This window comes from Aquarana catesbeiana, linkage group LG03 (genome assembly GCF_042186555.1).
Source record: "Aquarana catesbeiana isolate 2022-GZ linkage group LG03, ASM4218655v1, whole genome shotgun sequence".
In the NCBI taxonomy this organism is placed as follows: Eukaryota; Metazoa; Chordata; class Amphibia; order Anura; family Ranidae; genus Aquarana; species Aquarana catesbeiana.
The window spans coordinates 711,218,345-711,232,019 of record NC_133326.1 but is presented as its reverse complement, the minus strand read 5'-3'; the positions used below and the strand labels follow the sequence as shown (position 1 = coordinate 711,232,019).

General features: G+C 46.0%; 1 protein-coding gene across 1 annotated transcript; it reads left to right on the top strand.

Annotated features, from left to right (window-relative positions):
* Positions 1–9,532: 9,532 nt before the first annotated feature.
* Positions 9,533–12,848, top strand: LOC141133645 (E3 ubiquitin/ISG15 ligase TRIM25-like). The gene has a single exon (XM_073623141.1). The coding sequence runs from the start codon at positions 9,650–9,652 to the stop codon at positions 11,225–11,227; it is 1,578 nt and encodes a 525-aa protein (XP_073479242.1). The 5' UTR covers positions 9,533–9,649; the 3' UTR covers positions 11,228–12,848.
* Positions 12,849–13,675: the final 827 nt, after the last annotated feature.

The window sequence follows — 13,675 nt, the reverse complement described above, 5'->3', positions numbered from 1 at the left end:
AGGAGGAAAAGCATGGAGGAAGCATAGAGAACACAGGAGCCGCTGCCTGTCCGACAGCTCCCCGCCATCACTCGCTGCCTGACCCGCCACCAAGATGGGGTAAGTGCTTGTCACACAGCGGGTGAGGTGGGGTGCTGGTTAAATGCAGACAGGGGGGTAACATTGGCTGCATTTGATGGGCACAGTGAGGCTGCAATTGATGGGCACAGTGAGGCTGCAATTGATGGGCACAGTGAGGCTGCAATTGATGGGCACAGTGAGGCTGCAATTGATGGGGCACAGTGGCTGCATTTGATGGGGCACAGTGAGGCTGCATTTGATGGGGCACAGTGGCTGCAATTGATGGGCACAGTGGCTGCAATTGATGGGCACAGTGAGGCTGCAATTGATGGGCACAGTGAGGCTGCAATTGATGGGCACAGTGGCTGCAATTGATGGGGCGCAGTGAGGCTGCATTTGATGGGGCGCAGTGAGGCTGCATTTGATGGGGCGCAGTGAGGCTGCATTTGATGGTGCACAGTGGCTGCATTTGATGGCACAGTGGCTGCAATTGATGGGCACAGTGAGGCTGCATTTGATGGGGCACAGTAGCTGCAATTGATGGGCACAGTGAGGCTGCAATTGATGGGCACAGTGAGGCTGCATTTGATGGGCACAGTGAGGCTGCATTTGATGGGCACAGTGAGGCTGCATTTGATGGGCACAGTGGCTGCATTTAATACCAGAGTGAGGCTGCAATTGATGGGGGTTTTTTTAGTATTTTTTAGTTTGCAACTCCCCCCCCCCCCCAAAAAAAAACATTTTGAGCACCAGCCACCACTGACAGAGAGACATCGCTCCAAATTATCCACACACAGAGAGACCACTACTCAAGAAAATAGCTTGATTCCTTTATCAACATAGTAAAGCCTTGTACACACCACTAGTGTTTTTTTTTTTTTTTTTCTCAATCCAGCGAGTTGAACAAAAAAACTGACAGCTCTGGTTGGAGCCGCTGAGCATGAGCAAAAGTAACCTGAGCATTGATCACTTTTCAGAGTGGCAGTGCCTGCTGTAAGTGTGTACAAGCCTTTGGGCGCACACTGGTGTGCTGCAGTTTTCCTTAGCCGCAATCCCATAGGCTTCTTTTAGGTTGTGCGTTTTTTGCTGCAGTTTTTTTTTTATAGCGCACCAAAGATGCAGCATGCAGCCGTGTTTTGTGCACTTTCAGAAAATGCAGCAAAAATGTGCAAACTAATAGAAGTCTATGGGACATGCAGGAATACAGTGAGATCACCAACACTGCAGCATACCAGTGTGAGCCCACATCATAGTACATAGGAGCAGGTACAGCACAGGCTGCTGAAAGAAACCTCCTTATCTGCAGAGGGAGGGGGAGAGGAATTTGGGAGAGGAGAGGAGAGGCCGGTCACAGCTCACTCACTTGCAAGGAAGGACCCAGCAGGCAGAAGGCTCACTGGATCGATTATCAGCTTCCAGAGCGTCCCATACAGAACTCCGACGGATCTCAGTTTGAACGTTCCCGCCCACACGTCCTATTCACAGACGCAGCACACAGGCTGCCCGGAGTGTGGGCGGGCACAGTGAGAGAGGGGGCTGGAGGAGGCAGAGCGGATCCACCCTCTTCCATTGCTGTGCTCAGTCTGAATGGACACAGAACTGTCAGCTCAGAAGCCGGGAACAGCACTGTGACAGGACAGATGTCCGCTCACAGCGCTAACGTTCCTGCAGCTTCTGGGCTGTTATCCAGACCTGCCAGCCTCCCTCCGGAGTCACCCGAGCAGTAACACCCGGCCAACTGCAGATGCTCAGTTCCCAGCTGGCAGCACATCGGCCTTTTTACTGGGAATCAGAGTGGCCTGGGGGGAAATTGCATCCCTGCCCCCCCGGGCCATCCCGCCCCTGGTGGCCACCATTATTTTCCAGCACTGCCTTAACCCTCTTGGGCATGGAGTTCACCAGAGCTTCACAGGTTGCCACTGGAGTCCTCTTCCACTCCTCCATGATGACATCACGGAGCTGGTGGATGTTAGAGACCTTGCGCTCCTCCACCTTCCATCTGAGGATGCCCCACAGATGCTCAATAGGGTTTAGGTCTGGAGACATGCTTGGCCAGTCCATCACCTTTACCCTCAGCTTCTTTAGCAAGGCAGTGGTCATCTTGGAGGTGTGTTCGGGGTCGTTATCATGTTGGAATACTGCCCTGCGGCCCAGTCTCTGAAGAGAGGGGATCATGCTCTGCTTCAGTATGTCACAGTACATGTTGGCATTCATGGTTCCCTCAATGAACTGTAGCTCCCCAGTGCCGGCAGCACTCATGTAGCCCCAGACCATGACACTCCCACCACCATGTATGACTGTAGACAAGACACACTTGTCTTTGTACTCCTCACCTGGTTGCCGCCACACACGCTTGACCCCATCTGAACCAAATAAGTTTATCTTGGTCTCATCAGACCACAGGACATGGTTCCAGTAATCCTTGTCCTTAACCTCCCTGGCGGTATGATTATTTCAGATTTTAGGTCCTGAAAGCGGTACCATTATTTTGCACAGAAATTTGGCGTTTTATATTGTAGGCCTGTAATTCTTAGGAATAGTTCACTTAAATCTGTCCAAACAAGAGTCTAGTAGACATCCCGGGTATGATAAAGTTTGAAAAACGAAATAAAAAATTATAATATAATAAATAACTATAAATAATTAAAACACATGATAATATAATAATAATAAAAATTATTCAATAATGTAATCAAATCAAAAACACTGAAATTTGCTCAGTTCCAGAATTTTAGCTTTTATTACTTTTAGTGTTTGATGACGGATCTCCCCACAAATCACTATCGCTCAATTCTGCAAGTGATTATAATTTATTATCGCTGTTTTCTAGCTGGTCTAAAACCACTTTTGATGTAAAGAGCCAGTTTTGGTTGCTATGGACAATCTCCAGTTTCCAGGCAGAAAGAACAGTTTTATATATATAAAACTGCATGCAGGACACTGGGCAGACCACTAGGGCCAAAGGGGATGTGTATTTATTTGATACAGTACTGTAATCTGTAAGATTACAGTATGCTGTATCTATACTGTGTGTTTTCACTTTTGAATTTGCCGCCGAACTCCGTCCCCGTGCGTCGCAACGCTAGTAGGGAACGGAGCTCGGCACTGTGAATCGAGCGAGACACAGCGGCTCGCCGATCACAGCGGGGAGACATCGCAGGAACCAGGGGACAAGGTAAGTAAACTCTTCCTGGATCCTGCGATGCAAGCCCGAGTCTGGCTCGGGGATACCGCTTTTGGTATGTAAAATCCACCCCGAGCCAGACTCGGGAATACCGCCAGGGGGGTTAAAATCAAAATAGAATGTTGTATGTGCCTGCCTGAAAACAACAATGCTCTGCGCCTAGTACGATATATCGCACAGAATATATGCAGCACATAGATGAATGAATAAATACATAAATCAATAAATAAATCAATAGCAGCTACTTAAATAACAGTCAAAAAATGATAATGGGCAATAAAGAACAAATTAAATAAATAAAGTCATTTCAATATTGCAGCAGCACTTGTGCTCCCCCAAATCAATAGGGTCCGCTTCACAGTGAAAATTCCTTGAGTTCAAATGGAATCAGTGGTAAGAATCCTACTGCTAGATATTGTTGTATTCTGTGAGGGTAGTTAATCCTTTCACCAAGTGATACACCACGTGCGGGAAACCACCAATGAAAACGCACTCACCAGAAATCCAACCAATATGAGCCTTGAGTAATAATAATAGTAGGTCTGCACCACCTTCCAAACGACCACCAGATGTCAGTCTTACTCTTGGCAGCTCCAATAAGATATGTGGGAGAAATGGAATGTCTACATAGTGTGATATTGCAGATAAAGATGATAAATACGCCTGTGTATATCAAGATGGTGTCTCCTGTCCAGCAGATTTGTAGATAGGTTGTGCCTCAGAGAATGGAATCTCCTCTCCTCCACCACTTGATGTAGATCCGACATACTTTACGGTAACAGTATTTCCAGGAACCTTCCAGGACAGCTACTTGAGAGATGGTTGGCTCCGCCCTCCCAAGGTTTTAACAGTCCTTGTTAAATCTTTTAGCAACTTCCAGCAGACACACAGCTCTCCATGAAAGGTGTATTCACTCCTCCTCCCCCTGGGAGAGCTGTGTGTCTGCTGGAGGTTGCTAAAAGATTTAACAAGGACTGTTAAAACCTTGGGAGGGCGGAGCCAACCATCTCTCAAGTAGCTGTCCTGGAAGGTTCCTGGAAATACTGTTCCCGTAAAGTATGTAGGATCTACATCAAGTGGTGGAGGAGAGGAGATTCCATTCTCTGAGGCACAACCTATCTACATATCTGCTGGACAGGAGACACCATCTTGATATACACAGGCGTATTTATCATCTTTATCTGCAATATCACACTATGTGGACATTCCATTTCTCCCACATATCTTATTGGAGCTACCAAGAGTAAGACTGACATCTGGTGGTCGTTTGGAAGGTGGTGCAGACCTACTATTATTATTACTCAAGGCTCATATTGGTTGGATTTCTGGTGAGTGCGTTTTCATAGGGGTTTCCCGCACATGGCGTATCACTTGGTGAAAGGATTATCTACCCTCACAGAATACAACAATATCTAGCAGTAGGATTCTTACCACTGATTCCATTTGAACTCAAGGAATTTTCACTGTGAAGCGGACCCTATTGATTTGGGGGAGCACAAGCGCTGCTGCAATATTGAAATGACTTTATTTATTTAATTTGTTCTTTATTGCCCATTATCAATCCTTGTCCTTAGTCTGCTTGTCTTCAACAAACTGTTTGTGGGCTTTCCTGTACATCATCTTTAGAAGAGGCTTCCATCTGGGACGACAGCCATGCAGACCAATTTGATGCAGTGTGCGGCGTATGGTCTGAGCACTGACAGGCTGACCCCCCCACCCCTTCAACCTCTGCAGCAATGCTGGCAGCACTCATACATCTATTTCCCAAAGACAACCTCTGGATATGACGCTGAGCACGTGACCTCAACTTCTTTGGTGGACCATGGCGAGGCCTGTTCTGAGTGGAACCTGTCCTGTTAAACCGCTGTATGGTCTTGGCCACCATGCTGCAGCTCAGTTTCAGGGTCTTGGCAATCTTCTTATAGCCTAGGCCATCTTTATGTAGAGCAACAATTCTTTTTTTCAGATCCTCAGAGAGTCCTTTGCCATGAGGTGCCATGTTGAACTTCCAGTGACCAGTATGAGAGAGTGAGAGTGATAACACCAAATTTAACACACCTGCTCCCCATTCACACCTGAGACCTTGTAACACTAACGAGTCACATGATACCGGGGAGGGAAAATGGCTAATCGGACCCAATTTGGACATTTTCACTTAGGGGTGTACTGACTTTTGTTGCCAGCGGTTTAGACATTAATGGCTGTGTGTTGAGTTATTTTGAGGGGACAGCAAATTTACACTGTTATACAAGCTGTACACTCACTACTTTACATTGTAGACAAGTGTCATTTCTTCAGTGTTGTCACATGAAAAGATAGAAGAAAATATTTACAAAAATGTGAGGGGTGTGCTCACTTTGTGAGATACTGTATATATATATATATATGGAATACATATATAAGTAGCACCTCAGCAGTCCCAGTAATTCTTAACCTATCAAAAAATGTTAGCATAAACCACAAGGAATGTGAATTTTGTAATACAGCCCAACCTTAGAAAAGTGAAAGTCCGTCCATGCAGTGTGGGGGGAGGGGGGATATTCTTTTCACTTGCCTGATTCCAAGCTGTCTTTCTTCACCCAAAGCCATGACATCATCTCATTCCATACAGGGACATTAAAGTGGTTGTAAAACCTAGGACAAAAAAAAAAACCCTGCAAGACAAAGGCATAATGAGCTAGTATGCATAGTACGTGCCATTGCTTCAGTTTCCTGCAGTGCGCATGTGCCGATGACGTCGGAACATGCAAATACAGGGATATCTCCTAAACCGTGTAGGTTTAGGAGATAACCTGGGTAGCTCCAGGTGAGCCTTATTATAGGCTTACCTGTAGCAAAAAGTGTGTTGTAAGGGTTTACAACCACTTTAAAGTGGTGTTCTGGTCAAAATTATACTTTTTAAATACAAATACCTCTATAATACACAAGCTTAATGTATTCTAGTAAAGTTAGTCTGTAAACTAAGGTCTGTTTTGTTAGTTTATAGCAGTAGTTTGTTATTTTATAAACTTACAGCAGGCCGTGGCCATCTTAAGTGTGGGCATCTGAAGCCAGACTGTATTTCTTCCTGGATCTCATCCTCGCAGATCTCGCACATGCTCAGTGCAGCACAAGCAGTTTAATAGGTTTCAGGTCAGGTTTCCATAGCAACTGCAGTGTCAGAGGAAGTTTCCGCCCCTTCCCAGAAGGCATTGCAAACAGGAAATGATGCGATGGGCCGCGGCCAGGGAGGAGGAAGTGAAAAATGAATACAGCAGATATACAGTAGGTGCTGAGAAAAAAAATAAAAAAATATCCAATTCGTTTACAGTGCACAGTTTAGTGAGGGATGCTGAAGAGTTGTAAAAGTGGGTGGAACTCCACTTTAAAGCAGTCCAGCGGGTAGCCAAATGTGACGGGTCGCCATATGTGACGCTACACCTGCAGAGTGCTGCCTTGCACTTGAATGGGTCACAGTCAGTGGGTGCTATACCTGCTGAAAGCAACGGGGGGTATAATTGGTGAACATGCCCAGCTGCTGCCTCTACAGCTAAAACATGGTGGTTAAGGGGCAGTAAAAGCACAGCTCAACAGCAGGGTTTTACTGCACCTCAAAAATTAAATGCTTTAAACAATTTCAAAAAATTGTTTCTTTTTTTTGTACATTGATACGTGCTTATTTAACCACTTGCGGACGGCTGGCCGTCATATGACGTTCCTGGGCTTTGCGGGGGGTATATCTGAATGATGGGTGCAGCTACAGGCATCATTCAGATGTCGGCTTTCTCAGCCAGCGATTCCCTACACCATAAGAATGATCATAGTGGCTGTTCCGCCGCTTGATTGTTCTTATGGGAGGCGAGAGGGGACGCCCCCCCCCCCCATCCCGTCGCCCTCCGGTGCTTCTACCGACTCACCGCTGTGATCGGTGAGTCGGAGAACGGATCCACCGGCCCCGGATGTTTACCATTTTCGGCGGACCAGATGGGTGCGATGTTATGACGTCACGCCCGGCCTCTGCATTCAAACAAACGGCGCCGCCTCGGCTGGAAAGCTGAGATTGTTTTATTTTTTTATTTTATTTCAGGATTCCCAGCCTAGTGGTGAGATGTGAGGTCTTATTGACCCCCCATATCTCACTGTAAAGAGGACCTGTCATGTCATATTCCTATTACACGGGATGTTTACTTTCCTTGTAATAGGAATAAAAGTGATCAAATTATTTTTGAAAGTGTCAAACTAAAAAATGTAAAGTAAAATTAACAGTTAACAATTAACAAAAATTTTTTTTTTTTAAAGTGCCCCTGTCCCCGTGTGCTCGCACACAGAAGTGAACGCACACGTAAGTCCCGCCCACATATAAAAACTGTGTTCAAACCACACATGTGAGGTGTCGCCGGGAACGTTAGAGCGAGAGCAATAATTCTAGCCCCAGACCTCCTCTGTAATTCAAAATATGTAACCAGTAAAAAATTTTAAAGTGTCGCCTATGGGGATTTTTATGTACCGAAGTTTGACGCCATTCCACGAAAGTTTGCAATTTTGAAGGGTGACATGTTGGGTATCTATTTACTTGGCGTATCTTTCAAATTATGCCAAAAAAATTGGGCTAACTTTACTCTTTTGTATTTTTTAAAGCACAAAAAAAACGCATTTAAAAAATTGCTGCGCAAATACCGAGCGAGATAAAGAGTTGCAATGACCGCCATTGTATTCTCTAGGGTCTCTGCTAAAAAAAAAAACAACATATATATATATAATGTTTGGGGGTTCTATGTAATTTTCTAGAAAAAAAAAAAATGATGATTTTAACATGTATGAGAGAAATGCCAGAATTGGCCTGGGTGGTAAGTGGTTAATTAAAACATTTTAATACATTTTAAAATGTTTGTTTACATTTATTTCTAAATGTGTATGTGTGGGTGAGTGTATATATATATATATATATATATATATATATATATACACACACATGCATGTGTGTTTGAGCTCTGACAGGTGGCAGAATAGAAGAAATGGTTGGTGATCAGTGCTGGGATGTGAGGCACAGGCACCCAGTACTAAATGAGGGGCATGTGTCCGATGAGTCTGACTCTAGTTATGCCCCTGCCTATGGCCACAGTGGATATGCAATACAGGTAGGGTTGCCACCTGTTCAGGATTCACCCAGACAGTCCGGGTTTGGAACCATGTGTCAGGGTTTTCAGTCCACCTGAAACCCAGACACATTATTCAGACAAGAATGTGGCTCGGGATAGGGCCTGACAGGAGGGAGAGGGGGCTCATATGTGCCGCATTACTATTCTCTTTGGAGTGCCCAAAGGTGTCCCAGGTCTGTTATAATCCTATAGTGGTCTCCAAACTTCAGACCTTTGCTTGCTTTTATCCATCCCTTGGGGCACTATTTCATCCACTGATACAAACAATGGAGCATGATTCCCCCCCCCCCCACTGACAGTAATGATGGGGCACAAATCTTTCAAATTACAGCAAAAATGGGGCACAATTTCTCTCAATGACAGCAGCAATGAGGGCCAATGACCTCAATGAAGGGGCACAGTTCCTCCCACTGATACCAATGATGGGGCACAGTTCCTCCCACTGATACCAATGAAGGGGCACAATTCCTCCCACTGAGACCAATGATGGGCCACAGTTCTTCCCACTGAGATCAATGATAGGGAACTATTCCCCCCACTGAGAGCAATGATGGGGCACAATTTCTCCCACTGAGACCAATGATGGGGCACAATTCCTCCCCCTGAGATCAATGATGGGGCACAGTTCCTCCCACTGAGAACAATGATGGGGCACAGTTCCTCCCACTGAGACCAATGATGGGGCACAATTGCTCCCACTGAGAACAATGATGGGGCATGATTCCTCCCACTGATACCAATGATGGGGCACAGTTCCTCCCACTGATACCAATGATGGGGCACTATTCCTCCCACTGAGACCAATGATGGGGCACAGTTCCTCCCACCGAGACCAATGATGGGGCGCAATTACTCCCATTGAAACAAATGATAGGGCATTATTTTTTCCCACTGACATCAGGACATTTTCTACTCCCAATGGCCACAGTCCGCCCCCCCTAAAGTCTGAAGGACAGTAAACTGGCCCTTTGTTTAGAAAGTTTGGAGACCCCCGCTATAGTGTTTATGTAATTACTATGTGCCGCTAAAGTGTTGGGTTTGGCTTGAAGAAAAAGTGGCAACCCTAAATACAGGATGAGCATTTTTCTGAAATAGGTACATTATTCTTAGTGAGAATTTTTTATTATCTGTATCCGTTCATATACCCAACCCTATGAATACAGTACAAGTCACAGCCCAGCCTCGCCCTGTGTAGGAGAATGTGACCCTCCCAACTGCATTCTTCTCCGGTGTCAGAGATTTTCATTTCTCTCTTCTACTGTCAGCGATGGCGTCTGCTAACCTGAGAGCTGAGCTGGAATGTTCCGTCTGTCTGAACATTTATACAGATCCTGTAATGCTGAGATGTGGACACAACTTCTGTTGGCCCTGTATTGATCGTGTGCTGGATACACAGGAGGGGTCTGGAGGATATTCCTGTCCTGAATGCAGAGAGAAGTTTCCGGATCGGCCTGCACTGCAGAGGAACATAACACTACGTAACATAGTGGAGAATTTCCTGTCTGCTCAGCCAGATCAGGAGGAGTCCGGGGTCTTCTGTACTCACTGTGTGGACTCTCCTGTACCTGCTATTAGATCCTGTCTGCTCTGTGAGGTTTCCCTGTGTGATAAACACCTGATTGTTCACAAAAGGTCCCCAGAACACGTCTTATGTGACCCCAGCTTGTCCATGGAGAGCAGGAAATGCTCCGTCCATAAGAAGATCCTGGAGTATTACTGCACTGAGGATAATACCTGTATCTGTGTGTCTTGTTGTATGATTGGAGGACATAAAAGACATGAGATGGAATCACTGTATGAGGCTTCTGAGAAGAAGAAGGAGACACTGAGGAATGTTCTGCAGAACCTTCTGACAAAGAGAGAGGAGATGGAGGAAAGAGTCCAGAGTCTGCAGGAACACAGGAGGAAAGTAGAAGAAAAAGCATCTGGTGACACCGAGAGAGTCACTGCCCTGTTTATCGATCTCAGGAGACGTCTGGAAGACCTGGAGAAGAGAATCCTGAGGGAAATCTGCGGGAGGGCAGAGCGGATCTCCATCTCCATCCGGGATCTGGAAATAAAGAAGGAGGAGCTGTCCAGGAAGTTGCGTCACATTGAGGAGCTGCGTAACATGACGGATCCACTGACTGTCTTACAGGAATCAGACACAGGTGACTTGTGTGATACTGAGGATGGAGATAATGAGGACAGAGAGAGACATGAGAAGCTCCTCCATGATGGAGGGGGTCTGGATGTGGATGGGATATCACACACATTACACACATTATCTGATATAATAACAGAGGTAAATGTATCCTTCTATATACAGGGAGCTGCAGACATATTACTGGATGTAAACACAGCTAACCATAATCTCCATATATCAGATGACAGGAAAACTGTATCCAGGTCAGATAGAAACCAGAATCATCCAGAAACACCAGAGAGATTCCAGTATTGTTATCAGGTGTTGAGCAGTCGGAGTTTCTCCTCAGGGAGACATTACTGGGAAGTGGATGTCGGGGGATCAGATTGGTGGGGAGTCGGAATGTGTTACCCCAGTATAGACAGGAGAGGAGGGCAGCCCCAGATTGGATATAATAAGAAGTCCTGGGGTTTGTACAGGAATGGTGATCAGTATTCAGAGATACATAACAGTAAAGTGATCCCCTTACCCCCCAATATCTCCAGTAACAGAGTCAGGATAGATCTGGATTATGAAGTCGGACGGATCTCCTTTTATGATCTGTGTGACCCGATCCGACATCTCCACACCTTCACCACCACCTTCACTGAGCCCCTCCATGCTGGGATATGGGTATGGAGGGGATATATAAAGTTATGTGGGGGGAATCAGGAGATGTGAGAACTCCGCCCAGAGACTGGCGATGTCACAGGGAGAGGGGGTTGGATTGGTGGACAGATCATTTATTGGGGACACTTAGGTGATATTTCTTCCTGTCTCACAGTTCACTGTGATTGGCTGGAATAACTAACCAACTACAGGAGTCACTGCTATTGGACAGTCACTAAGACAAGATGATCTATCTATCTAACATTTGTTTTCCTCTAATTCTCTAGGAAGTTATCACAGTGAGTGACACTGGGAATCTTTCCTCCTTCCCCCTCCCCCACCTTCTGTCCCTCGCTCACATGTGGTGTCTCTGTGTTGGGTGGCAGCAATGATCAGATTCGGAGGATGTAGTGTGGTCCCTGTGATGGGATAGGATGTGGTCACCTCTCCTCTCTTTCCTCCTATTCCATGTACACCGAGGAGCGGTGTCAGTGTTGGTGTCATTGTTGGTGTCAGTGTCGGTGTCGGTGTCAGTGTTGGTGTCAGTGTTGGTGTCAGTGTTGGTGTCAGTGTCGGTGTCAGTGTTGGCAGCACTGAGATGGACATTCCTGTGCAGCATGTTCTCTGGTCTCATGTGTTCTACATAATGTGTGAGGATATCTGTAGAATATCACACTCACCATGGTGAAGCGAAGGAGGAGACTGAAGAACAAGATGTACAGTGACATACACTTCAGTGCTGCTAACAGTGACACCAACACCACTCCTCAGTGTACATGGAACAGGAGGAATAAAAAGAGAGGAGAGGTGACCACATCCTATCCCATCACAGTGACCACACTGCATCTTCTGTACATCTGGGACTGGGAAGGACAGAAGTGAGGTCTGGTAGATGGTGGTGGGTGATGAGCTCCGTCTGTCCTGGGAGGACTCATGGAGATCGGCTCCAGCACACAACAAGAGGGGGAGGGGAGAGGGTCAGCGGCCTTTTCTGCAGAGGGGTTAAGGGTGACAATAGGGTAGGTTAGAGGGCAAAGGAAGAGGAGTGGTATAACCCAGAGTGTGTCTGTACAGAGCAGCATAGAGCTCTCACCTTCCCCAGGATGTACAGGACATAAAAAGGAGACACATACTGCTAATTAGGGATGAGCCCGATGTTCGCGTCGAACGCAAGTTCGACTCGAACATCGGGTGTTCGCCGAATTTAGAACATTATGGGGCGTTCCCAGGAAATTTGAGAGCCTGTGGAACGCCCCATAATGAACGGCGAGACCGTCAATGCACTGCGAGTTTGCAGTGCATTGATGGCTGCTGATTGGCCAAAGCATGCACCCGACTTGCATGCTTTGGCCAATCACAGCGCTCTCTGCTGTGAGAGCCATGATTGGCCAAAGGCAGGGTGCCTTCGGCCAATCATGGCTCAGGGGGCTGAGTCCACTCCCCACACTATGTAAGGCTGCTTACATAGCGACCATACATAGTGTAATAAATGAGTGCAGCAAAATTACATTTGTAAAAGAAAAAATGTCATTTAAAACTGCTCGCGGCTGTAATGTATTGTTGGATCCCGGCAATATACATAAAAATCATTGAAAAAAATGGCGTGAGTTCTTCCCCCCCAGTCCCTTATCGGAATCTGGAAGCCCCCTTTAACAAGGTGACCCCCAGATTCCGCCCCCCCCCCCCCATGTGAATGGGTAAGGGAAAAGAGTATATAGTGTAATACTGCAAGGTTTATTTATAAAAATCCAAAAATATTACGCTTACATCAAAAAGCTTTAAAACGTACAGAAAAACACCGCCTTGGCATCCAAACAGCCCTCACAGGTTCTCCTTAGCTTGACGCATTTCGCCCCTCCCACTGGGCGTCATCAGAAGCTTATGGAGCCCGTGACTGGTTGTCTTTTATACATTATGTCTACTACACCCAGTAACTCCTACTACTCCTACTGATGGTGCAGTAATAATTACTATCACTTCCGGTTTCTGCCGGAACCAGAAGTGCCATAGCCGCCGGAACCGGAAGTGCCATAGCCGCCGGAACCGGAAGTGACACAATCACCATCTCTCTACATAAGAGATCAACTTGAGATCACTTCCTGTATCCACAGGAAGTGCTCAAAACGACATCTAATGCTCAAAGCAAGACATTACACCCCCTTAATGTACTATCACTTCCACAACATTTTTTTTTTAATTTTGGCACGGGGTTCCTCTTAATATCCATACCAGACCTGAAGGGCCTGGTATAGATTTTCGGGGGAACCCCCACGCAATTTTTTTTTCATTTTGGTGAGCGGTTCATACATTACAGCCGCAAGCAGTTTTAAATGACATTTTACAGGCATACTAAGGACACCCCCCAGGCAGGATATTTAAAGGAATATTTCATTTTTATTGTTTCACTTTAAGCATTATTAAAATCACTGCTCCCGAAAAAAATGTAATTCTTAAAACTTTTTTTTAGCATTGATACATGTCCCCTGGGCAGTACCCGGGTTCCCAGACACTTTTTATGGC

Coding starts and splice junctions, on each gene's coding strand:
- LOC141133645 (XM_073623141.1), top strand. CDS start 9,650: ATGGCGTCTGCTAACCTGAGAGCTGAGCTGGAATGTTCCGTCTGTCTG.